The 13,495-nt window shown below is 40.2% G+C and overlaps 1 protein-coding gene and 2 non-coding genes across 3 annotated transcripts; all 3 read right to left on the bottom strand.

Moving 5' to 3' along the window:
• Positions 1-7,532: 7,532 nt before the first annotated feature.
• Positions 7,533-13,379, bottom strand: ranbp1 (RAN binding protein 1). The gene is made up of 6 exons (XM_084468351.1): positions 13,269-13,379; positions 11,750-11,880; positions 11,077-11,234; positions 10,496-10,624; positions 9,336-9,407; positions 7,533-8,673 (listed from the first exon to the last, which is right to left on the bottom strand). The coding sequence occupies exons 1-6, from the start codon at positions 13,281-13,283 to the stop codon at positions 8,546-8,548; spliced, it is 633 nt and encodes a 210-aa protein (XP_084324477.1). The 5' UTR covers positions 13,284-13,379; the 3' UTR covers positions 7,533-8,545.
• LOC311344110 (small nucleolar RNA SNORA77) lies at positions 8,953-9,081 on the bottom strand. The gene has a single exon (XR_014633580.1). It is a non-coding gene; the product is annotated as a small nucleolar RNA SNORA77 (small nucleolar RNA).
• Positions 10,069-10,197, bottom strand: LOC311344107 (small nucleolar RNA SNORA77). The gene has a single exon (XR_014633578.1). It is a non-coding gene; the product is annotated as a small nucleolar RNA SNORA77 (small nucleolar RNA).
• Positions 13,380-13,495: the final 116 nt, after the last annotated feature.

The following is a 13,495-nucleotide window of genomic DNA, read 5'->3' as shown; positions in this document are numbered from 1 at the left end:
TGTACGGCGGTTGCTATGCAACACACTGTAGCGTCCTTCAGAGAGAAGGCTAGAGACGGTAGCTCGGTTCGCCGGCAATTTAGCCTACTATCGAGCAGTTCACTCACCGTGTGCCTATTGCTTTACAACATTTCCACCCCCTCCAGCAATCACATGTTTTTTAGGCTTCAGTGAACTACGCTATCGCTTTTATATATAAATAAACAACAGTTCAAGTTAGGCGCGGAGTGATACTGAACTCTGTAAACTGAACGGGCGTCATAGCTGTGTGTATACGCTCAATATACAACAGTTGGGAACCAATCAGATCGCTTGATTTAAGCCACCCGTTTTATAAAGTACATTCAATAACACGCAAGTTTAAGCAAGCACTCGGATTGGTCAATTCACATTCTCGAGCGTGTTTAAATGCCTGGTGACAGAACGGACAAAAAGATTGTGCCTAATTACAGAAAGTATCGCTACGCTAACTAGCCAAAACTACTTTCATGAGCCTAGTTTCCATAACAACGTTCAACTGACCAAGAGTCAGTCGGGCAGAAAGCTTGAATTTGAGGGCAAATTAACCTACAATATGAAAATATTTTACAATATTGTTGATAATGAAGATGGTTTGTGTTATCGAATCGCAATCTTACACTCAATGGCGTTCTTGAATGTCATTATTGGTACTTGAAGCACAGGACTTCGGAACTCGGCGCAAGCGCCTCCTTCCTACGGCTGTGCTTCGCGTACCAATGACGTTCAAGAATGCCATCTCGTCTAAGATTGCTTAAGTAGCCTACATATATAGGCTAAGGTACAGCAGGCGAGGTCAGCTCGACTCGCTTCCAATAATTTCAAAAAATGATTGTATTTATATTACAATTCAAAAATTAACAAAACCGTCTTCTAAATTAAGTAAATGATACTGGGAAACAAATAAACCATTATAAGCAATGAGTGAACTTAATAAGCGGTCGAAAGATTTTTTTCAACCACCGCATCTTTCCCTTGACGGTGCGCAAAGCCCGCACACAGACAGGTAGCAAAAAGCAAAGCAGTAAAGCAAAGCAAATCTGAAAATAGCCTAATTTGAACGGCTGCGACAGATGTAATTAAGGATGTGATTGCCTCAAACTCCTCTGCTGTTTCTATATTTTCAAATTTGTTTTTTTAAATCAGTGTAGGCTATGCTATCACCCATGATTAAATAAATGTTTAGGCCTACTAGAAGGATTTCGAGCAATGTTTTATTCGTAAAGACTGCAATATTTTTTAGAACGCTGTCATGCACCAGCGCATGAAATGGACGTTTCAGCACGTTCTTTCTGGACAGCGCCCTTTACGAACGATGTAAGGAGTGTTTCCTAAGAAGACTCCTAAGAGACCGTTCGGGAACCACGCCTATAGAGGCAAACAAATGATACGTCTAAACGTAGGAGTCTTCGTAGCGCGCTAAGAGTGGACATTATCGGGAAACCGGGCCCAAAGCTCTTCTGAATGCGCGGAGATTCCACAAGATGGATCATATCTGAAGCTGACTGGTTCCACGTTGCCTAGCAAAGTAAACATTTGTTGCACGCTTCTACTACCTACAGCAGAAACATAAAGCATGTCAAATGTAAGTAACATAATTAATATACCGTTCCCATATCTAACCCAACTGTCTCTGGGACTTGCTGGTGGTTTTACACTGGTGTGCATTTACAGTAGCTGCAGGCATTGCCCTGTGGTGGCAGGTCATAGTTTGTCCTTCATGTTCGTTTTTTGCTGGGTAGCAGTTACTCCTCCTTGGCCTTGTGCTGTGGCTTTCGAGTGAAGCGAGAGAGGTCTGTTTGGACGCCCCCCGTAAATATACGTATTCTTCACATATTCTTTCAGTGAGCGGTGATTATTTGTGAAATTGTGCAAACGACAGCCTTTTCAATGCATTTGAGGAAGGTGGTAGCATGTAGTTAAAGCTCTCAAATCGTCTGAGAAACAGAAAAAAATGTCAGCTTCGGCTATACCTGCTAAAATAAACAATGACTCAGGAGGCGAGTCCAGTGATGAGTCCATGGGTTGAATTTGTTATTACCCAGTGTGCTTTGTGGAATGGTCTCAATGTTTTATTGTTTTATTTCATGTGAATAGCCTTTTTTCAGAAAGCAGATGTTCGTCACACGATGTCATTGATTAATTAATAACTGACCTGAGTTGATGAAATTACAGCGCATCATTAACAGAGCATCCAAAATGATTGTCTCACCCCTCCAATCTCTTGAATCACTCTACCGCTAACGGACACTACGCAGAGCCAACAAGATCATCTCTGATCCCACACACCCTGCACACCCTTTACCTTCCAGCTACTGCCCTCTGGGAGGCGTCATAGGAAAATTGCCTCCAGAACAACCCGCTTTGAAAACTGTTTTATTCCTATTGCAATTAACATTCTGAACTCTGAACGCTGAGGATTAAGCACGGACCTTATGTATTATGTATATCTATGTTATGTTTATGTTGTAAGTTATGTTGTAATGTTGGAACCTGTACCAAGGAGCTGTACTGAAAACAAATTCCACCAGTGTGGCTGTGTGGTCATTAAAAGAATCAATCAATCAATCAAAAGATTTTGCAGCAAAATTAACGGGATTGTACTGATTCCGATGAACAAAGTGCATAACTAATACATTTTTGTCTGTATCATTGATTCCTAGCCTATAATTCCATTTTGATTCTATTATCTTTTTTGTTCGAGAGGGAAATTCTACATCATTGATGATGACGAGCTGTCCGGATCGGATGTGGAGGAGGTCTCCATTGCTTCTGGATCTGACCCAACAGCTGTAAGAACATCAAGTGTATTAGACTGTTTATAGACTGTTATTGTACTCTCCATGTAATATTGTCATGATCTGTGTGAATTTCATTACAACACACAGTAATTGTTATGTTCTTGTTACACATAATAGGTTAGCCTTGATCAGCTCCTTACAGATTTTGCACTGGAGCACATTGACCAGGAGCGGCCATTGACCATCGTTGTACACCGGCGACATATTTTGAAAAGTGCCTGCTCGGTGCTGAGCCGCCCCTACTTCCAGTGGCAAAGAGAGCCACATATTGAATTTGTGAATGAAATGGCGGATGAATACAGTGGGCCCAGGAGGGAATTCCAAAGGTAAAGTCCAAATGCTGCTTGAAGTAATGTGTTACTGTAAAGTATTTTACTTTTCTACTGTTCTGGTTATCTAGTTTCTCTTTAAGCCACCCTATGAATTACTTTTCTACTGTTCTGGTTATGTAGTTTCCCTTTAATCCACACTATCAACTGACTTTTCCCCTGTGCTCTGCTTTACAGACTCCTAATGATGGCGATTCCCTCTGGGAATCTTTGAGGGACGCCCGAATGACCTTTGGAGTCATTGCCCTGTCATGCCCTGGAGCATCGGAAGTACTACAACGTACTATTCTCTATCATTAATTGACCAAAGTAAAAGAGCCACATTTGTGGCCAGAGGGGGCCTCTGCTGCACTTCAGGACTGCTGAAACCACTGACTGGGAGATGTTTAAGCAGGCAGTCACCTACCACGACCTCACAGACATTGAGGAGTACTCTGACACTGTCACCTTCTACATTAGCAAATGCATCGCTGATGTAACCACCAACAGAACCATCACCACCCGGGCTAACCAGAAGCCATGGCTGACAATATATAATATATAACAACGTCGGCCCAAAAAAACATAAGGGGTAACACTGTCGCTTTTTGTCGTTATGCAAGAAAACATAAGGGGTAACACTGTTGTTTTTTGTAATAAAATACTGTCGGGCCAAAAAAAACATAAGGGGTAACACTTGTTTTTTCCAATCATGAAAAAAAACAAAGGGTAACACTGTCATTTTTTGTCAGGATGAAAGACTGTCAGGCCAAAAAAGACAAGGGGTAACACTGTCGTTTTTTTTTGTGATAAAATACTGTCGGGCCAAAAAAAACATAAGGGGTAACACTGTCGTTTTTTTCCAATCATGAACAAAAAACATAAGGGGTAACACTGTCGTTTTTTTGTAATAAAATATTGTCAGGCCAAAAAACATATGGGGTAACACTGTCATCTTTTTCCAATCATGAAAAAAAACATAAGGGGTAACACTGTCATTTTTTGTCGTGATGAAAGACTGTCAGGCTAAAAAAAAACATAAGGGGTAACACTGTCGCTTTTTGTCATTATGCAAGAAAACATAAGGGGTAACATTGTTGTTTTTTGTAATAAAATACTGTCAGGCCAAAAAAAACATGAGGGGTAACACTGTCATTTTTTTGTGATAAAATACTGTCTGGCCAAAAAAAACATGAGGGGTAACACTGTCATTTTTTTGTGATAAAATACTGTCTGGCCAAAAAAAACATGAGGGGTAACACTGTCATTTTTTTGTGATAAAATACTGTCTGGCCAAAAAAAACATAAGGGGTAACACTGTCGTTTTTTTCCAATCATGAACAAAAAACATAAGGGGTAACACTGTCGTTTTTTTGTAATAAAGTACTGTCGGGCCAAAAAAAAACATAAGGGGTAACACAGTTGTTTTTTTGTAATAAAGTACTGTCGGGCCAAAAAAAACATACGGGGTAACACTGTCGTTTTTTTGTGATAAAATACTGTCGGGCCAAAAAAAACAAGGTAACACTGTCGTTTTTTTGTGATAAAATACTGTCTGGCCAAAAAAAACATAAGGGGTAACACTGTCGTTTTTTGTAATAAAATTGTGTCGGCCCAAAAAAACATGAGGGGTAACACTGTCGTTTTTTTGTAATAAAATATTGTCGGGCCAAAAAACATAAGGGATAACACTGTCATCTTTTTCCAATCATGAAAAAAAAAAAAAAAAAAACAATCATGAAAAAACAACAACACTGTCATTTTTTGTCGTGATGAAAGACTCTCAGGCTAAAAAAACATAAGGGGTAACACTGTCGCTTTTTGTCGTTATGCAAGAAAACATAAGGGGTAACACTGTTTTTTGTAATAAAATACTGTCGGGCCAAAAAAAACATAAGGGGTAACACTGTTGTTTTTTTGTAATAAAATACTGTCAGGCCAAAAAAAACATAAGGGGTAACACTGTTGTTTTTTCCAATCATCATCAATAGAGGGCGCTAGGGCGCCGCCCCTCCGTGAAATATTCACTCGAATATATCTGCCAACTTTGAATAAACTATTATACATACGAAATAAATCAACAAAAATACATAGCGTTTATCCTTGTTTAATTGTGTGATAGACCGTACTTGCAACTGCCAGCAACCATTTAAATGCGTCTGAACGTGAATGATTTGGGCTAGGCTAGTTATTGATCATTCGAAATAAAGCCCTCCTCCAAGTCAGGGGCGCCGGCCAAGTTGAAGTCAACGTAAGCTCGCAAACTTTTTGCTGTCTATCACGCAGAGACGGCTTTTCATTGGCGCAAAAAAAAAATCTCCCTCGGGTCGCAGCAGTGTGCGTCCTAGGCCAATGGTATGGCTTTTCTGTTTATTTTTTTTATCTGCTATTTTTTTTATCACCACACGATTGGACAATTCAGCGAATCAATCAAATAAGCTACCTCCCTCAGCAACACTCGCGCAACACAACTACAGCAAAGAAGAGATAGATCGCTAACTAGCAGAGAGTTGTAAAAGCACTTTCCACCCATTTCAGTGGAGGAATTGGACTCCCCAAGCAATGTTATACTTAAAAGCAGCAAGTATGTTACATATTTATTTAGTCTTTCGGCCTGTAGCATATAAATACTGTCCCATATTTCTAACTGCATTTGAAATAGACAGATAGTTGAGACACAATAATGCACGCTATAGGACAGTGATCATGATTTGCCTCAATATCATAATAACAACAATGGGTAAGCTTGCCCAGGCCCTGCAAGTCAGGATGTAGGCTATGAATCTGAATGAATAGTAGGTAATATGTAATAGGTAGTGGCCTTCTCCAAAGTGCACCAGAATACAGAAAATCAAATCTACCAAATTATTTTTTTTTCTATTACTGCGCCCCACCAACAATTTTTATCACCAGCCGCCACTGCTTTGAACTAGTATTGCACCATCAATTGTGCCATTAATTACTGGTTAGTAATGGTGGTTGTTCCAAGTAGGCTACCTGGGGCCATTCCCACCACTGTTTATACATCTTTTATAAATAAAAAGCATACGGTCAACTCGTTTGTGTATCAGGTAAAACAAATTTATTTGTAAAATGTAAAGTTAATAAATTGACATAAATATTCTTGGTGTGAGTTCTTAAAGGCAATCCGACTATTTCACTCTTTCTGTATTTGTGTGATTGCGTAGATTCAATCGTTATGTTAGGGGAAGGACGTTTGTTGCGTTTGGAACATTGGACGCTGCGTGCGCAGGTTGCGTTTTGACGCTGCGCGCGCGGGTTGCATTTGGAAGGGCAATTTACACGTTAAAACGTATGAATACGTTAAAACGTATGAATATATTTTTTCTTATTGATAGAAAAAAGTCCTGCACTCAGAAATGTACAAGGTGTAAGTCTTCTTTGAATAAAATATCCCCAATTCCTTTAAATATTGTAGCTGTAATCAGCTCAATAAAAAGACAAACACAATTGAGTATGTTGTCTCAGATATTTATCACTTAAATTATATATATTTGATTGTTTAAGATATTTTGGTTTCCTTTTTAGGGCCAGGGTGGTTTCAGGGTTATCTTTAATTAACTTAAGTAGCTAAAATTTTAAGCGTACATGTGTTACTGAATGAAAAAGGTGTATATTTCAAGTACATGTAATATCACTTAAAAATGTCCCATACAAATTAGCATTGTGCATGAGCCTTATTCAATTAAAACCCATTCACCCCTTTAAAAATTGTGCAGAGCCACAACTGCAGATAACTCCACCAATGCTAATTTATCTCATACCTAGTCTACGTCACATACTGCAGCCTTGCTTTTTGATCGATATCCAGATTTTCTGCCGAAGAAAGATAAAGCTAATGGGATATTTCTAGAAACAGTTAGAGCAGTGGACTCTTACATAGTGCAGCCTTCTCACTTCAGCAGCCATAATCAAAACATTAAAGGTGACATACCAGCAGGTGTGAGTGATTAGCCGTTTCAAGCTGTTCTGAATCTGCCTCGGACATCACAAGTTGGTGTGACCACCTAGCTGTGTGCTGGATAGATCAGTCAACCAGCCTACTCAGAAGAGGCAGATTTTCATAACGGCTTGTAATGGCTTAACACTCACACCTGGTGGTATGTACACCTATAAGAAAGTCTGAGAAAGACGTCAACCAGTTCATAAATGATGACCCAAAGAAAATGAAATAAAACAGCTAGATTAAGATTAAGTCAATTTGACAAAAATAAATACATGCCAATTGAGTTACTGCAGCCGTACCCAAAAAACAAGATAACAGTTGGGTACTCTTCAAGTAGAGTTCAATGGTTTTTAACAGTTTTAATAACCATACATCCATGTCATCTTACATTAAAACCGCTCAGTACTTAAGATGGTGGGAGATTCTCACTACAGCAAGCATGGTCTTAGAGATTTTATTTGAAGGTGGAGGAAATATTTCAACCCATTTGAGTGCAACTGAACAGCAACATTCCATCCATATACACAGGTATTTACAGATGCACTGGCAATTAGATGCACTTCGAGGCAAGGGGTGTAATAAAAAAAAAAAACACAATTACCAGGTTATTGATATGGTAATGAGCACACACATCTGATAGGGCATAGTCCCACTCTTCTATTTTACATAATCTACATGCTTTAAATCTGAGGGAATGTTATGGACTACACATACAGACTACTGGCCCCCGCTTAGGATGTTCAGCAGACAACAAAATCAGATTAACCGTTGGCATTTGATTCTGTAAATGTAACAAATTAATTAGACGTGCGATTAAGTTTTGCGTGATAAACTGGTCAACCATATCAGTGGAGAGACTGCATTTCACAGCATACATCCTGAACCTCAACCCTGGGGAGTGGATCCTTTTTGTTCTCCTATCCACAGTAACCCAATGACGTAGGCTAACCACAGGAAGATACAGACTTCCTACAAGGCAATTCTGTTGGCTAAACGGTGGCGTTTCAGACATCAGACATCGATCCACGTCTGTTTCCACCTCTTCCGACAGAGCAGGCCGTCAACCTCTTTTCCTACAAAAACTAACTGCTTCCGAATGACAAAATTAAAATAAAAAAACGATACCCCAATGTGGGAATACTAGACATCACAAGCCTCAAATCAGTTTGTCTGATTTGAGATCATTGGTGATGAATAGAATGGAGACGTTCCATGGTGCAAGAAAAACTGAACTGGGAGCAAAAGAGATGATTACATTTTGCCGCTTTTAGTTTTGGGATGATTCACTCCGACCTCCATTTTAGGAGGCCCCGAGAAGGAGGAAAGAAAACCACTTAAAAATAATTCAAAAATGCAAGTGTCCAAATTCAGTTCCTTACAGTCTATTGTAGAAAAAAGGGGGTGGGGGGGAAACTGAAAAATAGGATCAGCAAAGCAAGTTCGTATTTCTCTCATTTCTTCTCCTCCGCCTTCACATCTTCCTTCTTCTCTTCTACTTTGTCCTTCTCCTCCACCGTCTTGTCTTCCTTTACAGAGAGCTCCTCCAGTTTCTCTGCCACTTTCTTTGTGGTCTCATCATCTGTGGTAGAGAAAGGTCAGAAAAGGTTGTGATGTTGAATTTTGGAGACATGCTATTCTAAGCCTCAGTAGGGCTGAGCATCTTGCTCAAGGAAGCCTTTAGGTAAGCTGTGGACATTGGGGATCGAACCCAGACCCTTGGCTTGTAGTTTATTGCACTCACCAGCCACTATGGCTGGTATTGTCTATCAAGTAATGCCAATGCATTCTTTAGACATGGCATTTTGTGAGAGAATTGGCTTGCCCAACCTATGTAGACTGTGGTAGGGAATGACTTCAAAAACATGTTACAGAACATAGCCGAACCAGCTTTACAGAAAAAGCCAGTAGTGGATATATTCTGACCTTTATCTAGCAGACACAAAAAGTTCCAGACTGGAGTGACAGTAAAGAACAGAGTATTGTCTGCATTTTCAGTGAGTTTTGGCAACACCCCTTAAGTATAACATTACATACATGGTGGAGAGATGGCTTTCACTACAAGGGCACAAACTGCATTTTTGGGTGCTATTTGACTGGGTGCTATTAGTACCATTTTCTTGAATTATGACTGATATTGGTATAGCTTCCTCTGGAACAATCCATGATAGTAGAGACTTAGTGAGAGACCAAGCCATGTTTACTGGGCTATAGTCCTATCACCTCATTGTATAAGTTACATACCTGAATCCTCTTCAGTCGATTTTCTGACCTCCTCCTTGCACTCATCGAACTTCACCTTAAATTTCTGGGCATCTGAGAAAAGAATCAGGGTTACTCAACATTTACTTGAGTTAATCAAGTTAAATATGCACAACAAAACATTATGCTGACACATCTGAATTCTGAGACCTTTTGTCTCAAAAACCAATTGATTTGAGAGATAAAATCCCACCCACCCATCTGTATTTTTCTTTTAATATACAGTATTGTTTAACCAAAGTGAGGGCAGCTGTATGGTAGATGATGCAGCTTATACCACCGTCGCTTCAACAGAACAGTACCATATGCAGTAATATACAAACACTAAGCCACACTGATGGAGAAACTGGTACCATCATTAGTGATTCCGACTAATCAAATGATCTAATGGTAAACATGAATTAAAACCAATTAACTAGAGCTACAGAGTGAATATTTTTTACTCACACCAGATGCGAGAGTCCACTTATTAATTACACATAGCCCCGTCTACAGAACCTCAGTGATAAGCATGAAATCAACTACAGTACATCTGAGGTCAACTATTGTGTACGATTATATTACATATATTTGACACTTCACTGCAAACTGAGACGTTTGCGGGCAGCCAGTGAATGGAGACTTGAGTTTCACAAATGATCTGGACAGGCACTACATATTTTGGGGCACTATGCAGACAGTAGTAGATGCTAACTCGCGGCCGGTATGGGGGGGGGTCTTTGTTGCAGAACATATCAGCACCTGCTTTTCAGAAAAAGCCAGTAGTTGATATACTCTGACAATTATCTAGCAGACAGAAAAAGTTCTAGACTGGAGAAACAGCAAAGAACAGAGTATTGTCTGCATGTTAAGGTTTGACGGAGGTTCAACTATTACTGCACTATTCATCTATATAGTTTGACATGGTATTTTTGGTCTGAAAATAAACTTAAACAACATTTAGCTAGTTAAAACTAGCATGGTGACTACATATTAAACTAGCTACCGTTGCTTTAGCTTCCAATTTGACCATAAATCGTTCTGTGGCTTTTCATTTTAGTCAAACGCCAGCACTTAGAGCAGAGTATATAAATAAAATAAAAAATATTCAATATTATATTAAAGAAGCCAGAATGCACCAATAATATACCAATAATACTCACTTTCTGCATTGAGGAAACGTATCGCCAAAAGTTCAGGCTTCGGGCTTTCGTCTGCAAAATCTGCTAGTGTGTTCCATACCCAGGCCCGGTCGCTGCCAGCGTTGGGCTTCAGCTCCATCATTGTAGTAACTGAGATTCAGAGGAGAGAGGGGTTTGGTTAATGCTGAGCATGCTACAGAACATTGTATCAATGATGAGTATCATATCCCTCAAACAGGTTCAGAAATTGGTTGTGAGCATTTAAAAGTGTAAAGACAGTCAAAACAAAATGAAAGAGGATACGTTCTGTTCGTTGTAGTCACCATGTCGTTTCACTACAGCAACCATTATATTTCATCATTTAAAGATTACCTTCTGAGAGTATCTATGTAACAAGGAAAGATATCTGCTCAACAAAGAAAGCTATTTACCCACAGCTTAATAGACTCATCTGGAATCGATTGAAGTCTTAGATGGGTTAAGTGTTGCACGGGAATTTATGTCTTTATTTTTATCCATTTATCCTATTCTGTTCAAACCAGCATCAGCGAACACTCAGGCTCTTCTTCTTCTTCTTATTATTGACCAATGGAATTGCTCACTCTGGTGATTTGCGCAGATCTTCAAGGTCCGGTCTCTTCTCATGAGCAAGCGAATGGTGCCCTTCTCTTTGTGTTTCAGCAGCTTCACGTCCCCGGTTCCCCTCTCCTTCCACTCTGGGGGGTCGTTGTCAGAGGAGAAGCGATAGAGCTTGGCACGCCTGGGGGGGAGAAAGGGAAACAGGCGAGAGACGCTTGAATGGTTCCTTCCACTGAGCATGCATCATCTACTGCCTTTAGATAATCTGTGCTCTTGTTTAGTTCTTTACAAACCTGCCTTTGCAGTGTTACTCCAATCTTGATTTAACACTTTTGCTTTTCTGCAGTCTCACGTGTCACTTTGGATGAACTAGTAGTAGTTGGTTTTTGTGCATTAAAAATCAGAATAATATGCAAGGTCATATTCTAACTTTATAAATTATGCCACATAACATTTTATCATCAATTAAGTAAAATTCTGACATCCAAAGACTACTATTACTAATATATGTTATATAATGTGGCTAGTAGGTTGTTGGATGGATTTTGTTATTTCAGAAATTTGGTTGAGTTATAAGTATCGTAGCTTATTTTAGTTTCAGCAGATTACTTTCAAAAATTGTAATGAGTTGCAACAAAGAATTCACTTTTAAGGACTATGTATGTGTATGCAAAAGGATCTTTTGGGGATGCTTACATTTTGAAAAGCTCCTCCTCATCCTCCTCTAGTGTCTTCACCTCCTGCTCAGGGAGTGAGACGATGGGCTCAAATTGGGGGTCGTGGTTTGAGTCTTCTGCGGTGTCCGGGTCATGTTCTTCTTGTGCGTCCTGTGAAGACCATCGTCACGTGATTTATGTACATAAAAGTCTGGGAACGTTGGTCTAAATAGAGGGCGTGTCTCTCATCTACACGCCTGGCAAATGGAGGGATTTAAGAGCTCATGCTTGTGAGTTTTGGCTTTTGTTATGGGAACCTGTTGAACATTGCTGCTGCTGAGCCAAGCAACTTTTATGTGGGGGTAAAGATTTTGCGATTGCAAATGCACAACAAGAATACACTTTATATAAAATGTTGATAGCATGGTATTGAAATAAATTATGTAGAAAACTATATTGGCTTAGTTGGTTTCAGTCTTTTTTTATTGGCAAGATCAATTTCATGAATCTGTTTAACACTTGCACATGCACAATGAGTGCAGAGAAATTGTGTAACCATCTTTTAGTTAACGGGAAACAAAAGGGTGGTCTTTGAGTTCCCCCAAACACTTAAGAATGCGCTAACGTTAGAGCAATGAGTAGATGTAAATATGTCCCTCTTTTGCTACCTACAATTGCGTATTCAGGTCAATCTCAATCTAGATAAGGGTACAGGAAACGCACGAAGATGGTTATTAGTCTATAAGAAAAGAAAAAGAAAACGCAAACTTGCGATGCAATATTTCAACTTCCAAGGCAGACTAGCAGAATGCCATTAGGCCCCTCACGGCTAGCATTAGCCATGTAGCAGCAGGGGTTACCATTCAGTGCAACTATTGTTGCACTGCCTATGACAACCTTAGTCATATTTGTGTCAAGAGTGTCACACTGACTTCTGCCATACTGAAAGGCCACTCGGGTTGGTGGCACACCTCTCCTCTCGGGTCTTAGCCCACCGTGACCACCATGAATCCATTTGGAGGAAAAGTAGCCAGTTAAGCTAGCGTTAGCCATCCATGTAGCCGCTACCGACAGGGTGAGGAGACAAAGGCAAAGCACCTGGCAGGCTTCAGTCCTGCATTGCTTCGGTTTAATGCTACCACCTCACCGTGGATGGAGTCCACCATCAGTCGATCGTCCCGTTAATGTGAACGCCTTTCGACGTTTACAGGGAGAGACACGACACCCCACTCTCCAATGGCTATTGCAAGCATGCCGTCCGACCGTGTTAATGTACAAGCTGCCCAACTCCACACCGGGCGGAAAACCTCTCGATAGTCCGCGTTTATACACGCAACGACCGCGCACACGTCTTCGAAACACGGTGTCCTGCTCGAAATCCCTCCACGTGATTCTATTGATGTCGTTTATCGCGACGCGGCGAATCTTTGCCGGCATTTTTGGGTCGTAGCCTCCCTTTCAAACTTTGACGAATGAGGCTAAACACAACTTTGTCCGTAAAAAATGCTGACGCATATGTTGCCATAACACTTGACACTATCCAGGAGACGCCAACTCACCTTGGGATCTGCCATATTAATGTAGATGTTTGCCGATTATGGATTTAGTTATACAGACTCTGTCCTTACGGCGCCGTCGAGTCCTGTGTTGCTTCCTGCTGTCGGTTTCGCGCGCCGAATTTCCTATGCTTGCCCGCGCCCACATTCCGGCACGCGATTAGTTTCGTCAATAATAGTTTATATTAAATAAAATGTATAGAAAATAATACGTATTCGATATTAAAAAC

Source organism: Micromesistius poutassou (assembly GCF_964030765.1).
Source record: "Micromesistius poutassou genome assembly, chromosome: 5".
In the NCBI taxonomy this organism is placed as follows: Eukaryota; Metazoa; Chordata; class Actinopteri; order Gadiformes; family Gadidae; genus Micromesistius; species Micromesistius poutassou.
The sequence above is the reverse complement of the archived record's forward strand: the minus strand, read 5'-3'. Positions and strand labels throughout refer to the sequence as shown.

What these genes read in the sequence shown, in the direction of transcription:
- ranbp1 (XM_084468351.1), bottom strand. An exon ending in GAGGAGGAGCTTTTCAAAAT is followed by an intron (nt 11,235 to 11,749) that starts GTAAGCATCCCC and finishes TCTCCCCCCCAG; the next exon opens with GCGTGCCAAGCTCTATCGCT. An exon ending in GATCTGCGCAAATCACCAGA is followed by an intron (nt 10,625 to 11,076) that starts GTGAGCAATTCC and finishes TCTGAATCTCAG; the next exon opens with TTACTACAATGATGGAGCTG.